The 18103-nt window shown below is 39.6% G+C and overlaps 1 protein-coding gene across 1 annotated transcript in view; it reads right to left on the bottom strand.

Annotated features, from left to right (window-relative positions):
- LOC117178841 (titin-like) overlaps window positions 1–18103 on the bottom strand; it is a 66365-nt gene that overhangs the window by 10178 nt on the left and 38084 nt on the right. The window contains exon 3 of the mRNA XM_033370345.1: window positions 1469–16210. Within this exon, the coding sequence (XP_033226236.1) occupies window positions 1469–16210 (14742 nt within the window). The remainder of the gene's footprint in view (window positions 1–1468; window positions 16211–18103) is intronic.

Below are 18103 nucleotides of genomic sequence, written 5' to 3'. Positions count from 1 at the left end.
GATAGAAAGAAGAAACATGGTAATAGGAAAGATTCTGCATAAAATGTGAGAAGTGGAGCTGATTGAATGGTTGAGGGAACTGGAAAGGAAAGCAGAAAGAAAGGAGAGGAGATTATTATAAGACAAGAAGAAAAACGTCAAATGGATGAATTGAGCCGGGCGGAGAAAAAGAGGGAAAACATTATAAATGGAAAGTTAAGTTGATGCGTGCCGTGCGAGAACTGAAAGGCGTATTACGATAAGACAAGGCAAATAGTAAGTTGTAGCATTTAGATGATAAGTTAAAGATAAGTTAGGAGCACATGTATGTACAAACGAGATATGTGTAGGGAAGTAATTTAAATTATGGCATGGTTAGAAGTTTGTAAATTGCGTAAATACATGAACCACAATGCTGCAGGATTTTATGCGTGTTTTTGGGCCCTGGTGGCTAAAATAAATCCTGTTTATTATAATTAATATTATTCTGATAAAAATATGTCTGATTTAAATAATTATAATTTAAAATTGTCTAATTCTCAAAATTTTAATCTTATTCTGTTCGATTTTCAATGTACTGAATTTATACTAGCTGAAGTACTAAAAAGCCATAATTTTTTAATTGTACAATTTTGAACGATTCCAACTTTAATAAAAATATGTTGAATTTTCCGATCTAAAAATTGCTCTAATTTGAATTCTAATTTTTCAAATATTGGAGGCTTCAAACTTAAAATTTTTCAACTATAATTTTTTTTTAATTTGAAGATATGCATTTTTTAATATTGGATTTTTAATACATTCGTTATATCTAGAAGGGTTGAAATAAGAAATGTAGAATTGTTAAAACTATATATTTTAAATTAAATAATTTATCCAGTTTCGACAAAAAATCTTTAAATTTAGAACATTATGAATTAATAATTCTTTAGCAATTAAGGAATTGACTTCTAGATTATTCAATTTTGAGAAATTTAAATACAAAATGAAAACCAAACAATTTTGTAGGTCAAATTAGATTATAGAGCCAGACTCGGCGTGAACGTTTCAAATTATTTGATAAAAAATTATTCTTAAAAATTAAAATTTTCAATTTCAAGCTTTCAAAATTAATGTATTGTTTTACAACTAAGTCTTAAAAATGCAACAATTTAAAATAAATTGTAGGGAAACAATACTTTAAATTTTATGTTATTTCACTTGGTATCAAATGACATTTGAAGTGATAAGATATATTTTTCTACCAAAATTAGGAGTAAAAAAATGCCAGCCAGAAAAAACATGCAGTGTCATTTTCCGTTTTTCCCCGTCTAGTGGCCACCATATTATTATATGTTTGTATTACTTCCAACTCCAGAATCAATCTAATTTTAATGAGTAATTTTTTCACTAAACAAGGGATAACTAGAGAAACATTTGAAAGTACTTTACTGTCAAGATCTAAAATAAAATAAAAGTCAGTAAACAATGAAAAAATGAAAAAACTCACCTGAGATGACAATCTCATCCGTTTCCATAGGTTCATACCCCATGGACTGCGAAGGTTCCCTCGAATTTTCGGATTTGGCAGATTGACTAGGCACTTCCGTGTTATCAAACTGTCCATAGGACTGTGATGGCGCTTCTTGACTAGTCTCGGTAACAGTGTCCTCAAAGTTAATTCTCGAATGATCTCCCATAATCTGGTCTTCCACCTGAGAAGACAATTCATCTACTTGGGAGATGCTCGAACTTTCCAAATTGTAATGATCCGTCTGTACTTCATCAATCTCCATATTGTCATCTTCTTCTTCTACAGACGCCGATGGAAAAACTTCCGAATCTTTAAACTCTGCATTTGAAGTAGCTGGTTTCTCTTCAGCTTGTGAGTCCTCAATTCTAATCCTTTTAATCGGCTGGCTATCAACAGCAGCTTCTGCTTCGTCGGATGTATCTACTTGATCATAAATTTGAATCTGAACCTGAGATGCTTCAGTTTCCTGAGAAGCTTCAATTTCTTGAGAAGCTTCAATCACCGGACAAGTTTCAATTTCTTCCTGAGTTTCAATCTGAACCGGAGAAGTTTCAATATCTTCCTGAGTTTCAATCTGAACCTGGGAAATTTCAATTTCTTCCTGAGTTTCAACCTGAACCTGAGAAGTTTCAATTTCTTCCTGAGTTTCAGTCTGAACCTGAGAAGTTTCAATTTCTTCTTGAGTTTCAATCTGAACCTGAGAAGTCTCAATCTCAACATGGGAAGCTTCGACTTCGATCTGAACGCGAGACTCTTCAACATCAACTTCCGATCCGCCTATCTGAACTTCTTCTGATTCCGTTATATCATACGAACAATTTTCCGTCGACTGAACTTCCAAGTTGGATTCAGAAGTCACGACACAAGTCTCTTCCGGTTCTTCGACGATTACTTGTGACAAAACCTGTTCTTCAGAAACGGGAACTTCCTGTGAAGAATAAACCTCTTCCGAAATCAAAGAATCTTCCTGGAGATTCGTCCTCAACGATTCCTCAGCTAAAATAATATTCTCCTGAGAAACCATAATCTCACTTTCCTGCGATACGTGCACCTCATTTTCCAGAGAGATCTCAATTTCACTTTCATCTGAGACGCGAATCTCTCTTTCATGACAGGTTGAAATCCCACTCACCTGAGAAACTGGAACCTCGCTTTCATCTGAAAACTGAATCTCATTTTCCTGATCGATTGGAATTTCACTTTCTTCAGATATCGGGGTCTCATTTTCCTGAGAGATCGGAATCTCACTTTCCTGTGAGATCGGAATCTCCCTTTCCTGTGAGATCGGAATCTCACTTTCCTGGGAAATTGGAATCTCACTTTCCTGTGAGATCAAAATTTCGTTCTGCGATATTGGAATCTCATTTTCGTGCGAGGTGATTATCATCTCCGAAGAAACGATGACATCTTGAGCCACCACGTTCTCCGAAACAGCAGAAGCCTTCGAAACAAGCATTTCCGAAACCGGAACGTCAGCAAAACTTTGATCGCTTGCTACTGTTGTTTCGACAGAGGCATTGTACTGAACATCTTCTACGTTAGAATCATCAATGATTGGCATCGATGGAGTCGTTTGGACCGGCGAGCTTTCCAAAATCATATTCTCGGGTATTGAGACAGAATAAGAAACCCTCGGCATATTTTTATCATCCTGGCTTTCAATCGCCATGCCTTCTTCCATACTCGGAATAACTAAATATTGAGTCACTGGTTCTGCTGTTTGTGTCATCTCAGTCGTTGCAGCCTCCATCATTTCTCCAATATCCGGCATCGAATTTCCTGGAATCTGGATTTGCGCCTCGCCACTCATAAAAGAAAGACTCGGATTCGTTATCGTGATCGGTAGTTCCAAGGAAGTTGGTATCGTCGTTGAAACTGCAGAAGTAGTTGATTCTGACTGAATGGATAAACTAGTTGGTACTTCCATAGGTGTCATGATCGGTTGGTTCAAAGTGAGTGATGTCTCAAGTACTGAAGGAGAGGAAATGGGTTCTGTTGGTGGAATGATGGTCGACTGGAGGATCGTCTGGTTTATCAAACTTGTCTGGGTTAATGAGCTCATGACACTGGAAGTCGAAACTTCCGGTAGTCCGATTTCTTGTTGGAAATCTGTATTTGCCAAGGCAGCTGCTAGGATATCTTGACTGGATGTCTGAACAATCTCAGAAGATGGGAAACTTTCCATTATGGAAGATTCACTAGATTCGTCTCCAGCGGTCTGCAAACTCGAAACGGTTCCGTTATCGTATTGAAGGACGATATTATCGAGAGTTCCTTCCAAGGACATAAGAGTGTTGTTGTCTAAAGATTGAATCTGACCTTGTTCGTCAGTCGTCACAAGCATAAAAGACTGCGTTCCATCACTATCTTCAATAGGAACTGCGATTATCTGAGGTTGTGTTGTTATTTTCGCTTCTGGGACTTGATTTTTTATTTCCGTGGGTTCAGCCTGAGGTTCTTGGTTTCTTAGACATAGTTCTGGTACTTCTTCTACCTTTGATTTCTTGGCGCTGATTGGCTCCAAGGGTGGAAGAGTCAGTGGGACTGAATAACTGGTGGAACTCATGGGTGATGTTGTTGCAATCGAGTTTAAAGCAGCGCTGAGAATATTTCTTTGAGATTTCGCTTTCCTGGGAGAGAGACTCTGTCTTTGTGGAGACTTAGTAACTGGTGTTTTGGAAAATGATAGACGAGGTACTGCAGAATTTTGAGCACTATGGCTAATTAGAGAGTCAGCTCTTTGGTACAACTTTGAAGCTTTCTGTCGACCGGAAGTTTTGGGAAGATTGACTTTTTGGAGAGAACTTGAGGTGACCAATTTTCCTCTTTGGTGGGCGGGGGAGAGAACACTCGTCTGAAGGGGTTCACCCACAGAAGAGATCAAAGATGGCGAGCCTTGAACGATTTGCCTTAAGCCCTTTTTAGCTTGAGGCGAGGATCTTTGATCAGATTGGTAGACAATCGTACTGCCAGCAATTTTCAAGGGGCTTCCTTTTTGTTGGCTCTTCTGGATCACAGACATGGGCACTTTCTGCTGAATTTTTTGGTAATGGAGCTTAGTACCTTTCGGTGGAGCTTTGCTAGCCAGTGCCTTAACTTGCTGTCCGGTTATCGGAGTCAAAACAGTACCTTTCGAACTGACAATCGTCTGTGGAACCGTGGTGAGAATATTCTTCGACCCTAGGTTCGGGGAGAGAAGAGTACTTCCCTTGGTGACTACAGTCTTAGCAAGAATCGGCCTCCCTGGAATTGAGGAACTGCTGATGGTGGTGTAAATTCCACCCTTGGTTAGAATCGTAGGCGAGAGAGTGCCAATGACACCAGCTTTGTTAATCGTCCCTGCGATGGGAGTCAGAACACCCTTGTGGGAAATTAACCCTTGGGGACTGAGCATCTTTTGACCAGGTGACATCTTCGATGTCGTTGGTGAGTTTGCATCAGCTTTTGGAGCAATCACAGTCTTGGAAGTGTAGTTCACTGGACTAATGGAAGAAATCACGTGTCCTTTGCTTGTCATGAGTCTCTGAACCTTCTGGCTTGATTTTGCAATATTTAGTGGTAGGATTTTCGGTTGAACTGCCTGCGAAGAGAGAATCATGAGCTTCCGATCTTGCTGGACGATCTGAACACTTTCTGGGCTTTTGCTTGTAGGTAGAGCGATTCTCTGTGGAGTACCGGGTTTCGTTTGACACCGAACTTGTTGTCCACCAGCACTATGAACGATCACGTACTTTCCTGGTGTTCCTTTCGGTGACATATAGCTTGTGGCCTTTCCTGTTTGGGCATTCTGGAACTTGAGACTCCTGACGCCTCCCGTGAGGGGAGGGCATATCGTCTTGATGCTTGTAATCGTCGGTTTTCCTTTAGCCTTGTTCTTCAAAATAGCAGGAGTCCCAGCTTTCCTTTTCAGGAGTGTCACATCGGAGTCGTTGGATGCTGTTGGTTGAATGGAAGTCGTTGCTTGTTCCGTGGAAATGGCTGTTATCTGCGGAGCAGGGAAGCTACTGACTTCTGGTGTTAATAAGACACTTACTTGAGCAACTGGGGTCTTAATTTCAGTAGACATCATACCGGAAATAACAACGGGCATGTTCTCGATGCTCTCGGGTGTGAGGACATCTTCACTAAGAACAAACGGCATGTTGTTAATGTCTAGTTCCATATCTTCGAGACTCGATGAACTCTGTTGTATGCACTTCTCCGAAATCGAAATAGCTGTTATTTGGGGGCTTAGAGAAGACATTTGAGAAAGATTCTTTTCAGTATCGATTACTGTCGTCATTTCCTCTTCCTCGTTTTTTAAAGCTTGAATCTTCTGAGCCATGGATAGATTCTTTGTTTTACCTGGTTCGAGCTTTATGACCTTTGCTGCTTTTGGACCCTCTTTGTTCGGACTCTCAGCTTCCAATTTACGTTTCACGCCTGCCTTTGATGGCAGTTTCTCGAGCAATTTTGATTTCAGAATCATTGGTTCTTTCAAGGCAACGTTTTCGATGATCCTAGGCTTTTCTCTTTTCTTGACCGGCACTGCAATATCTGATGCTGGTGAAGATGGTGAAGCCTCTTCGTATTTAAACTCAAGATTCATCGAATTTTCACTGTCATTCGTGATTTTATCCTCGAGGCGTAGAAACTGATTAACAGATTCTTCTGGTTTTGATTCCATCTCTAGATTTTGCCCGACGACAACTTCAACGCCTTGGAAGTTCTCCATCGCGACACCAGAAATGTTCTCTTGCCCTTGGAAATTAGAAACATACGGAGAAGGACTCACACTGTTTATATCACTCCTTTTCTTTGAAATTTTTCGTTGCTTCTTTTTGCTATGTGGAGCGTCCTCGTCGTCCGAGGATTTCTTGTCCTTTTCTATCTGAAGCGTTTTTATAAAAACGTCCTGGAATGAAGCATTGACCCCAAACAGATCTTTTTCTTTCTTGGTTCTGGATCCAGTTTCAGGAGTAAATTTCCCCTTGTAACGTGTCTGCATCGGAGATTTATTCACTGCAGTTTCTTCTTTAACAGTTTTTGGAGAAACGGACTCCATTTCCTCTAATTTCCTCTCGATCATCGAATACTGCTCTTCCATCTTTTCCGCCTCGTCATCAATACGTTTGCGGTCCATCGTAGAAAATCCTTTCTCAGTTGTCATTTCAGAAAGCTGGTTGATTTCCTGAGGCATCGATTCCACAACGACTGCAGCTGAAATCTGATCTTGCTGAGAATCAAAGACCTTCAATTCTTTCGGTTCAGATACTGCTTCTCCTGAAAGGACTTCTACCAGAGGTTTGGAAACTTCCGAACTGCCCTGCAATCTTATCTGAAGTTCCATGTTTCCGATTTCGTCCAGTTTTCTCACATTCTCCATCTCGGCTAGCTTTTTGTTGTTCGATATTTCGTTTTCGAGATACTCCATTTGCGAAAGTTCAAACTTTTTAATCTGAGACTTTTTCGGAGGAAGCATGTCGATGTCCATATTGTACCGGGGGCTTTCGGCATTGTTGAGAATCGCGTTGAATGAGGATTTCTCAAGAGGCTCTTTTGGAGCGCTAATTTCAGTCTTGAGGTTCTCATTTCGGGTAGAAACTTCGGGTTTTGGTTCTGGTATTTCAAGTAAGGGTTGAGCCTCGGTCGTTGCGATCATTGCTGGTTGAATAGTTTCAATACTTTCCGCAGAAATGGTTGTTTCTACTTCTGAGGATTCCACGACTTCAGTTGATTTAACAATTTCAGTCGATTCAACAACTTCGCTTGATACAACAACTTCGCTTAATTCAAGAACTTCGCTTGACTGCACGTTTTCAGTTGATTCAGCAACTTCAATTGATTTAGCAACTTCAGTTGACTCAACAACTTCGGACGATTCAACAACTTCAGTCGATTCAACAGGTTCAGACGATTCAACAAATTCAGATGATTCGCCAACTTCAGCTGATCCAAAAGCTTCATTTGATTGATCCACCTCAGCTGATTCCACGACTTCTCTTGATTCCACAATTTCCGTTGTCTCAACTATTTCTGCCTCAAGAGTCTCTCCCATTTCGAGAGTTTGTGTTAATGGAAGGTTCATATCATTCTCGATTTCCATGGGAACTGTTTCTTCCGCAGTTTGTTCCACTTCCAACTCAGGTTCTTCCAAATCTCTCTGCAGTTGTGATATTTCAACTTCAGGTATAACTGGTACTGAAACTTCTTGTTGAACCACAGACACTGACATTTCTGGTTGAACTTCAGATATCGGAACTTCGGGCAGAATTTCTGGAATTACAACTTCTGGAAATTCTTCCTTAAGTTCAGACTTCCTCCTCCTTCCAGATTTCTTTTTTTCGGGTTTAGCTTCTTGAATTTTATTTTCTATCTTTGGAATTTCAATTTCTTCTTTTATTTCAATAATCTTCTTCTTCCTGCCAGGTTTGCCTTTAGGTTTCGGTTCTGGAATCTCAATCTCGTGTTCCATTTGACTCTCTTCAAGCATTGATTGAGCTACTTCTGCAACAGACTTCTTCCTTCTACCTCGTTTTTTCGGCTCTGGAACTGGTTCCAAATGCATTGGTTCTTTTAGGTCACTTTCAACTTGAACGATCTCCTCTTCAGAAACCTTCACATCAGTGGAAAAATCCGAAATTGAAGAAGAAGACTTCATTCTCCTTCGGGGTTTTCTGTGAGGGATTTCACTTTGAAACTCTGGTTCAATTGGTTCCTGTAATTCGCTCTTATTTTCTTGCTCCCTAACTTCAGCAGATTTTTTCCTTGGACGTCCGACACTTTTCGTTTCTTTAGGCCTCGATTCAAACTCTTGTCTCGCTTCGTTTTCACTTTTAATTACAGATTCTGGTACATTTTCCAAAAACTTTTCTGGCAATTGATCTAGTGTCTCATCCTTCAGAACTTCGGTCATTGACTTCCTGCTTCTCCCTCTCTTTCCCGATTTGCTTTTCGGTATATGGTGAAAACCTTCCATTGGCTCTGAGGGGGGAAGAGGAATAGATGCCAATTCAACTTGTTCTGCATCTTCCATAATAATTTCTTTCGTAGCTTCGATCATTAATTTTTTCCCTCTTCCTTTCTTCTCTGCTTTAAATTTAGGTTCATGAACTATTCCTATAGGTTCTGACAATGGAAGAGGAATAGATGCCAATTCAATTAATTGTGCTTCTTCTGTAAGAAATTGTTCCTTCGCAATTTCAAGCGTCGATTTTCTTCCCCTTCCTTTTTTTTCTGGCTTAATTTTGGGTTCATAAACTACCTCCATTGGTTCTGTCAGTGGAAGAGGAATGGATGACACTTCAATCTGTTCTGCTTTTTCCATAACAATCTCTTTCGTAACTTCATCTGTGAACTTCTTTCCTCTTCTTTTCTTCTCTGGCTTAACATGGTGTTCTTGAAACACTTCCCTCGGCTCTTGAATTGCAATTTGTATTTCTGTACCCTCTACCGGTTCTTTGATAAATTCGGGAGTAGTTTTCCTTCCCCTTCCTTGTTTTTTGAATTCTTGAATATCTTCTAATGACTCTAACAATTTACTTTCTAAAGGGATCGGTTCACTTTCTCCACTAAGAAATTCCTGTTCTTTCGAAGTTTGTTCCTTCGCGGTTTCAGCCATTGACTTTCTTCCCCTGCCTCTCTTCTCCGGCTTCCTGGCTTCGTGAACCTCTTCTATTGGTTCTGGATCTCCACTCATAACTTCAGAAATCGGTTCTGGAATCTGAAGATCGGGTTTCTGTTCTTTGAAATGTTCAGAAGTAGATTTCTTTCCTCTACCTCTCTTTTCAGGTCTTTTGGGTTCTGGAAGTTCCTCAAATGGTTCTTGGATTTCACTTTGAACTTCTGGTATCGGTTCTGAAATTTGTAGATCTGGTGCTGGCTCTTTGACTACTTCAATAGTGGATTTCTTTCCCCTTCCTCTTTTTTCAGGTCGTTTGCTTTCTTGAACTTCTTGCATTGGTTCTTGGAATCCACTCGCAATTTCTGGAATCGGCTGCGGAATCTGAAGGACGGTTGGCTGTTCCTTGGAAACTTCAGAGATAGATTTCTTCCATCTACCTCTCTTTTCAGGTCTTTTGGGTTCCTGAAGTTCCTCCATTGTTTCTCGGATGTGACACTGAACTTCTGGAATCGCTTCTGGAATGTGCAGATCTGATGTTGGCTCTTGGACTACTTCAGTAGAAGATTTCTTTCCCCTTCCTCTCTTTTCAGATTTCTTGGGTTCCTCACCTTCTTTTAGCGGTTCTTGGAATCTAGTCGCAACTTCTGGAATCGGTTCTGGTATCTGAAGGTCGGGTGTCTTTTCCTTAGAAACACCAGATGTAGATTTCTTTCCTCTTCCTCTCTTTTCAGATTTTTTTGGTTCCGGAACTTCCTCTATTGGTTCTTGTATTTCACTCACCACTTCTGGCATCGGCTCTATAATATGTATATCGGGCGCCGGTTCTTGGATTATATCAGAGGTAAATTTGTCCCTTCTTGCTCTCTTTTCAGGATTCTTGGGTTCGACAACATCCACTACTGGTTCTAGCAAATTTTTCGGTATCGACTCTGGAACCTGTAAATCCGGCGGCTGTTCCTTGACTTCAAGTACAGATTTCTTTCCCCTACCTCGTTTGTCCGATTTCTTTGGCTCTTGTACCTCCTCCATTGCTGGTCGTTCACTTGCAGCATCTGGTGTCGGTGCTGGAATTTGCAAATCCGGTGTTTGTTCCTTCACTTCAGGGATAGATTTCTTACCCCTTCCTCTTCTTTCTGATGTCGACTTTTCTTCCTGAACCTCTTCCATTGGCTCTGATAACATTTTTACCATCGCTTGTGGAATTGGCAAATCAAGTACCTCTTTAGTTTCCTTAACTTCAGGCACAGATGTCTTTCCCCTTCCTCTTCTTTCTGATTTCGGCTTTTCCTCCATAACCGCTTCAATTGGCTCTGATACTCTTTCTGCTGTCGCTTCTGGAATTGGCAAATTCTGTGTCTCTTTACTATCTTTAACTTCAGACATAGATTTATTTCCCTTTCCTCTCCCTTCTGATATCGATTTTTCTTCTTGAACCTCTTCCATGGGCTCTGATACCATTTCTGCTATCACTTCAGGAATAGGCAAATCCGATATCTCTTTAGTTTCCTTAACTTCGGATATCGATTTCTTTCTCCTTCCTCTCCTTTCTGATTTCGGCTTTTCTTCCCGAACCTCTTCCATTGGCTCTGATACCATTTCTGCCATCACTTCAGGAATAGGCAAATCCGGTGTCTCTTTAGTTTCCTTAACTTCGGATACCGATTTTTTTCCCCTACCTCTCCTTTCTGATTTCGGCTTTTCTTCCTGAACCTCTTCCGTTGGCTCTGGTACCATCTCTGCAATCACTTCTGGAATTGGCAAATTCGGTGTCTCTTTCATTTCTTTAACTTCAGAAGTAGATTTCTTGCCCTTTCCCCTCCTTTCTGATATCGGATTTTCTTCATGAGCATCTTCCATTGACTCTGATACTATTTCTGCTATGGCTTCTGGAATTGAAAAATTCAATGTCTCTTTAGTTCCCTTTAAATCAGACGTGAATTTCTTTCCACGTCCTCTCTTTTCTGATTTCGGTTTTTCTTCTTGAGCCGTTTCTATTGGCTCTGATACAATTTCTGCTATGGCTTCTGGAATTCGCAAACCCGGAATCTCTCTAGCATCCTTAACATCAGTCATCGACTTCTTTCCCCTATTTCGTTTTTCTGATTTCTTCGAATGATGTACATTTTCCATTGATGGCTGTTCACTTGCAACCTCTGGTAACGGTGCTGAAATTTGCAAATCCGGTGTTGGTTCCTTCAATTCAAAGGTAGATTTCTTTCCCCTTACTCTTCTTTCTGATTTCGGTTTTTTTTCCTGAACCTCATTCATTGACTCTGATTCCATTTCTGCTATCGCTTCTTGGATTGGCATATCTGGTGTCTCTTTAGTTCCCCTAAGTTCAGATATAGATTTCTTTCCTCTTCCCCTTCTTTCTGATTTCGGTTTTTCTTCTTGAACCGCTTCCATTGTATCAAATACAATTTCTGTGACCGCTTCTGGACTTGGTAAATTCGATATCTCTTTAGGTTCCTTAACTTCAGACATAGATTTCTTCCCCCTTCCTCTCCTTTCTGATTTCGGTTTTTCTTCTTCAACCTCTTCCATTGTCTCTGATACAATTTCTGTGATCGCTTCTGGAATTGGTAAATTCGGCGTCTCTTTAGGTTCCTTAATTTCAGACATATATTTCTTTCCCTTTGCTCTTCTTTCTGATATCGGCTTTTCTGCCGGAACCTCTTCTATTGACTCTGATACCATTTCTGATATCACTCCAGGAATAGGAAAATCCGGAGTCTCTTTAGTTTCCATAACTTCAGATATCGATTTCTTTCCCCGTCCTCTCCTTTCTGATTTCAGCTTTTCTTCTTGAACCGCTTCTATTGGCTCTGATACTATTTCTGCATTTGATTCTGGAATTGGAAAATTCGGTGTCTCTTTAGTTTCCTTAACTGCAGACGTAGATTTTTTTCCCCGTCCTCTCCTTTCTGATATTGGATTTTCTTCATGAACATCTTCCATTGGTTCCGATACTATTTCTGTTATCGCTTCTGGAATTGAAAAATCTGATGTCTCTTTAGCTTCCTTAAAATCAGATGTAGATTTCTCTCCCTTTCCTTTCCTTTCTGATAGTGGCTTTTCTTTCTGAACCTTTTCCATGGGCTCTGATACCATTTTTGCTATGGTTTCTGGAATTGGCAAATTCGGTGTCTCTTGAGTTTCCTTAAATTCTGGCATAGATTTCTTTCCCCTTCCTCTCCTTTCTGAATTCGGATTTTCTTCCTGAACCTCTTCCATTGGCTCTGGTACCATTTCTGCAATCACTTCTGGAATTGGAAAATTCGGTATCTCTTTAGTTTCTTTAACTTCAGAAATAGATTTCATCCCCCTTCCTCTCCTTTCTAATATCGGCTTTTCTTCCTGAACCTCTTCCATGGGCTCTAATACCATTTCTGCTATCACTTCAGGAATAGGCAAATCCGGTGTCTCTTTAGTTTCCTTAACTTCAGATATCGATTTCTTTCCCCTTCCTCTCCTTTCTGATTTCGGCTTTTCTTTCTGAACCTCTTCCATTGGCTCTGATACCATTTCTGCAATCACTTGTGGAATTGGAAAATTCGGTATCTGTTTAGTTTCCCTAACTTCGTATATAGATTTCTTTCCCCTTCCTCTCCTTTCTGATTTCGGCTTTTCTTCCTGAATCTCTTCCATTGACTTTGATGCCATTTCTGTAATAATCTCTGGAGTTGGCATATCCGGTATTTCTTTAGTTTCCTTAACTTCAGATATAGATTTATTTGCCCTTCCTCTCCTGTCTTTCTTCAGCTGTTCTTCTTGAACCTCCTCCATTAGATCTGATACCATTTCTGTTATCGCTTCTGGAATTGGAAAATTTGGTGTCTCTTTAGTTTCCTTAACATCAGAAATGGATTTTTTTCTCCTTCCTCGCTTTTCACATTTCAGCTTTTCTTCCTGAACCTTTTCCATTAGCTCTGATGCCGGTGTCAACACTGTAATTGGCAAATTCAGTGTTTCAGTAGATTCCTTAACTTCAGACGTAGATTTCTTTCCTCTTCCTCTCCTTTCAGATTTAGGCTTCATATCTTGCACCTCTACTATTGGTTCCGGGTCTGGAATATTTAAATCCAGTGTCTGTTCTTCAGTTTCTTTTACTTCAGAAGCGGATTTTCTTCCTCTTCCTTTCTTTTCGAATTTCTTTGGTTCCTGAACCTCTTCCATCGGCTCCGGAAATACCTCTGAAATCTTCAGCGTCTCTTCTTTAACTTCTTGAGCAGCTTTTCTTAACCTCTCTTTCTTTTCAATATTCTTCAGTTGCCGAGTCTCGAACTCCGTGGACTCGTGACTTTGAGTTTCTTCTTGTTGTTCATATTCGTTTGGAACTTCCACAGATTTCCTCATCCTTCCTTTCTTTTCTGGCTTAGGTTTCCCGTCCTGGTCGAATGTCTCTTGGCTTACTTCAGATTTCTCTCCCATTTCCTCAAAATCTCTTGGGACATCAGGAGTTTTCCTTCTTCCTTTCAAAGGCGATTCTAAATGGCGTACGTCTTCTGGAAAAAATAGAACATCTTGAGAAGATGTAGAACCTTGTCTTGTTTTCCGTCCTCTTTTCTTCTGCGGTTTCACTACTTCAAGATGCTTGTCTTCATTGTCTTTAAGTAGATTTTCGTCTAATTTATCTTCAAGAGGTGAATCGTCAAGGGTTATGTCGTCAAGAGGCTTTTCTTCGATGTCAGACTTATCCCCAAGACTCAAAAGTTCAAGATTTGATTCCTCAATCTGCTTTTCTAGTAAAAGAGCAGCTTTAGATTTCCTTCCTCTTTTAGACTTTGGTTTCACATCTTCTAAAACTTTAGTCTCTTCGAGAACTTTTGTCTGCTCTTTTTCATCTTCAATCATCACTACCTCATGATCCTTCCTACTTTCCTCCCGGCTGTCTTGGATCCTAGTACCTTGATGCGTTGAAATTTCCGGAGTATTCTGTTTATCTTCCAAAGCATGACCTCTCAGCTTTCGAATTCTGGGAGTCAAATCAGACTGACTTGAATGACCAAACGACTGTTTTCTATTCTGATGCTTCTTTCCACCAGTCTCCAGATCCACCTCCGGTTCCAAAATCCTCAAGGCTTCCTCGACTTGCTCAAATTTCTCAACTTTTTCTGCCATTTCCTCTTTAGTCGTATCCAAATTACTACTTGATTCAGCTGGGACTTCAGCAGCTATCAAAATGCTTTTTTTTGGCCTCCCTCTTCGTTTCTTAACCGAAGCTGCAAGTTCCTCAACGATTTCAGCAGGTTGCTTCGGCTCTAATTCCTCCTGAATTTTTTCATTGAGTCTCTCCTCAAAATTTTCCTTCGATTCTTTAAATTTAGCATCTTTAAGAAGTTCCGATGTTTCATCAAATTTTGACAGGTTTTCTGGAACGTTCTCTTCCTTAAAATCAAATTTTGAAGTTTCGACATCCAATTTGATCTGGCTATCTAAATTGTCACTTTGATGAACAAGCGAATCTGATTCCGATTCTGTAATCATTCTTTCTGGAAGACTCCGAAAGTCAGTTCTTTGTGGCGAAGTTTCCCTTACGAAGTCTCGAAATTTCTCATATTGTACTTTCTCTTCCGATCCAGAGATCTGTTCACAAATGTTGTCAACGTTTGCTCTCAATTCCGTGTCCATCTGTGAATCCCTTATATTTTCAACATCTTCTTCTCTCTCGACTTCGAAAATCTCAACAATTTCGAGTTCCTCGACTTGAGATTTATAATTCGACTTTAGAAAATCGTCCATCGTTTCTTCTCCTGTTTTGCGAAACATACTCTTCACTTCGTTACTTTGATTATTAGTCTCCATCTTCTTGACCTCATCTTGATCTTTCATCTCAGTATCTTTCATTTCAGCAACGGTTTCTTCTTTATGCTCCTTACTCGATTCTTGAACAATCATTCCTGCATTTTTTTCCCGGTGGAAAAACTTACCATGCCTCTCCTTCTCTTTTATAGCGACACTCTTCTCATATTCCTTGATAATGTCCTTCTTCAGAAAAAACCGCGAGGGTTTCTGAACAGTAGTTGGCTCAGGAATATCTTCCTCGTCAAATTCGAAGCAAGCGAACTTGGATTTCTTATCATCATTTTCTATCGCGGTAGTTTTTTCGTCTTTCTTGGAATCTGAGGCTTTGTCTTTAGATTTTGAAGACTTATAACGGTCAGATTTCAGCTTGTCGATAAATTTTTTGGTACTCTGAGAAGTTCCGCCAGTGGAATCGTCAATGATTGTGCTTAACTTCTCAGTTTCTATGAGCAATTTTTCTGACTGTCGGATTAAATCGAAAGTATCGTCATCTGAATCTGCTTTTTTTGTGGATTCCTTATCTTCAAGATTGAAATCACTTTTAACGGGTGAAGTTTTCGAAGGCAAGGTCGTGATCGAAGAAGGTAGAGGAGATGTAATTGAAGTGGTTTTAAAATCGAAAGTATCGTCTGGAGAAAAGTCTGCTTTCATGTCCACGTCGGAATCATCAACCCAATCTTCCAATAATTCATCTTGAATTCGTTTCCTTTCCTCTTGAGCACTTAATTTTTTTTTCTTTGTCGTTTTTTCTGCACTCTTTGCTGGTTTTCTCTTCTTTTCGGAACCGAGTTCATCTTTGCTTTTATTGGAACTGGATTTTCGGATATATTTTCTCTTTGGAGTGTCGAGATCCAAACTCTTGTTCTTCGGTTTTGAGTGAAGCTTAACAGAAGACTTCTTTTTAGTTGGATCATCATATTGATGACTCTTTATGTGACCAATTATAACGTTGACTCGCGTGCAAGTGAAGGAGCATTTGATACAGGGGAATATAGAGGAACTGTGGGAATTTGGCGAAATAGCCGCTTGCTCGCGAATTCGAACTTGATGATCACTCTGCCTCATAAATCTGATTTGAGTGAGTTTTTTAGAGATTGTAGCGCCATCGCTTCTTCGAGAATCTTCCCGTTTTTTCTTCGGAAGCTTTTTCTCTCCGAAGAGAGAAGATATATCGGGTTTTTCTTCGGGACAGAACTTTTCGCTCGATAAGATATTAGGATCTCCTCCTGTTATTGTCTCTGCTGTTTCCACATCTTTGGGAAATTTGTTCATATAGTTCGAATTGTCCTTGACTTTGCTTCTGTACTTATCTGTAATTAATAAATCATTGTTAATTTATGTTGTTAACATTCATGATATAAATGTGATAATAAGAACTAATGGCTTGAGAGCGAATATAATTATTTGTGGTAATATTAATCATTTTTCGTTCAAAGGAACATAAATGGCGAAGCTAAAATATAGATTTGGAACTGAAGAATCCCGGGGCATAAGGGCCTTAGTGCTGAAACTAGAATTCTACGGTAGACGTAACAAACTGTCTAACTTTAATGTATTTGATTTTTTTGTGACTAAAAAGTACTTTCGAGCTATTACTTAAATCGATCGCATCATAAAAGGAACGTTCTGAAAGACGCAACCACTTTCGAGACAAACCTTGTCGGTGGTGCGGCGCGTCCCCAAAAACGAAAATGTTGACACACACACACAGAGTTGTGAAAAGAAAAAGAAAAAAATGTAATTACAGTGAAGTATCTCCTATTTCCGCGGCCTTGAAACGTGAGGATTCTTTCATTTCAAGGCTGCAGGGGCCCCTACCTCTACCGAGACCTTTAGATTATTATTTTTGTCAAACGAGGTTCATTGGTTGCCCCAGCCTTGTATCGATGCGCCCTGTAAGCAAAATTTTAAATGGCGCATGTGCCGAAACGCGCAGGTCTCTCAGCTCAAGGGCTGAGATATGGTTAACTGCGACTCCTGTCTGAGGCGGAAGGGCAATATTATAAATTCTAATTGAAAACGGTTTAGACGGCCCAAATTTGAGCGGTTGAAAAATTCGGATCAAGGCATCGCGAAAGTGATCATGGTGGGATAGTTGGAAATGTTTGCAAGCTTAGCATTGTGCTTGACATACGAATGCAAACAACTTTTTTGAGAAAATATACTAAACGTATCAAAGTACACTTAAATATTCATATTTTTTAAACGTAGAATGCCAGGATTAGTGGAAATGTCAGCTGTCAGGAAAGTAACCACATGGGACTGCAACTGCATACGACTTTTAAGAGAAAAAGGTCTGAATAATATTTTGCAAGTGTAGAATGTATTTTCTCAGTCATGTTCCATTAATTTTTCGATTGACGAAATTTCAGTGTCACGAAATACAATTAATCTTAAATTTTGGATATTTCATTTTATTTCGTGACACTGAAAGGTCGTCAATCGACAAAATACACAATGAAAAACAAGGCCTTCTCGCTCTTCGGGACTCTTTTTATTGGTCAGTCACTGACGCACAGGAGGGTTACAGGGCCGTGATGGGAGGTGACCGACCTGCGCGATTTGAAATAGCCGTGTACGAGGGAGTTGAAATAGGGCAGACTTCACTGTACTTTATTAGAAGAAATAACAAAAATGAATTTTGACCCACTTCTAAATCGAACTGGACCAAAATCTTCTACAGAGATATGAGTTAACCAAAAACAATTAAGGGGCCATTCACAAAATACGTGATACATTGAAACTTCGGCAGACCCCCACCTTCCCATAAACGTATCACGTATTTTGTGAATGACCCCTTAGTTTAAGCCAGTAAACACATTTCCGAAATTTCACACTATGCCCTTGTGTCCCGAGATCTTCAACTAATAGTGAGTCATATAAAAACTCTTAAATTATTCTAGAATGAGAAATGGGTTGATTTATTACGGCCAATCGAATGAAATAAATTAGCAAACATTCTACGCAGCACTAAACTTTTATTTAAAATTTCACTGATAATCTTTTGCAATAATTCATGGGACAATTAGTGTTTCGAGATGGAAGTTTTTATATTATTATTTAGAATTTCATATAATTTTTTGGGAATATACAATAGCTTTGTTCATAAACGGTTATGATTTCTTATTATTTAAAACATAATATTTACTAAGCATTCGGCTTGACAAATTTTCAATTTCGAATGCTCTCAATTAAAATTACCT

This window comes from Belonocnema kinseyi, chromosome 8 (assembly GCF_010883055.1).
Source record: "Belonocnema kinseyi isolate 2016_QV_RU_SX_M_011 chromosome 8, B_treatae_v1, whole genome shotgun sequence".
NCBI lineage: Eukaryota > Metazoa > Arthropoda > Insecta > Hymenoptera > Cynipidae > Belonocnema > Belonocnema kinseyi.
The sequence above is the reverse complement of the archived record's forward strand: the minus strand, read 5'-3'. Positions and strand labels throughout refer to the sequence as shown.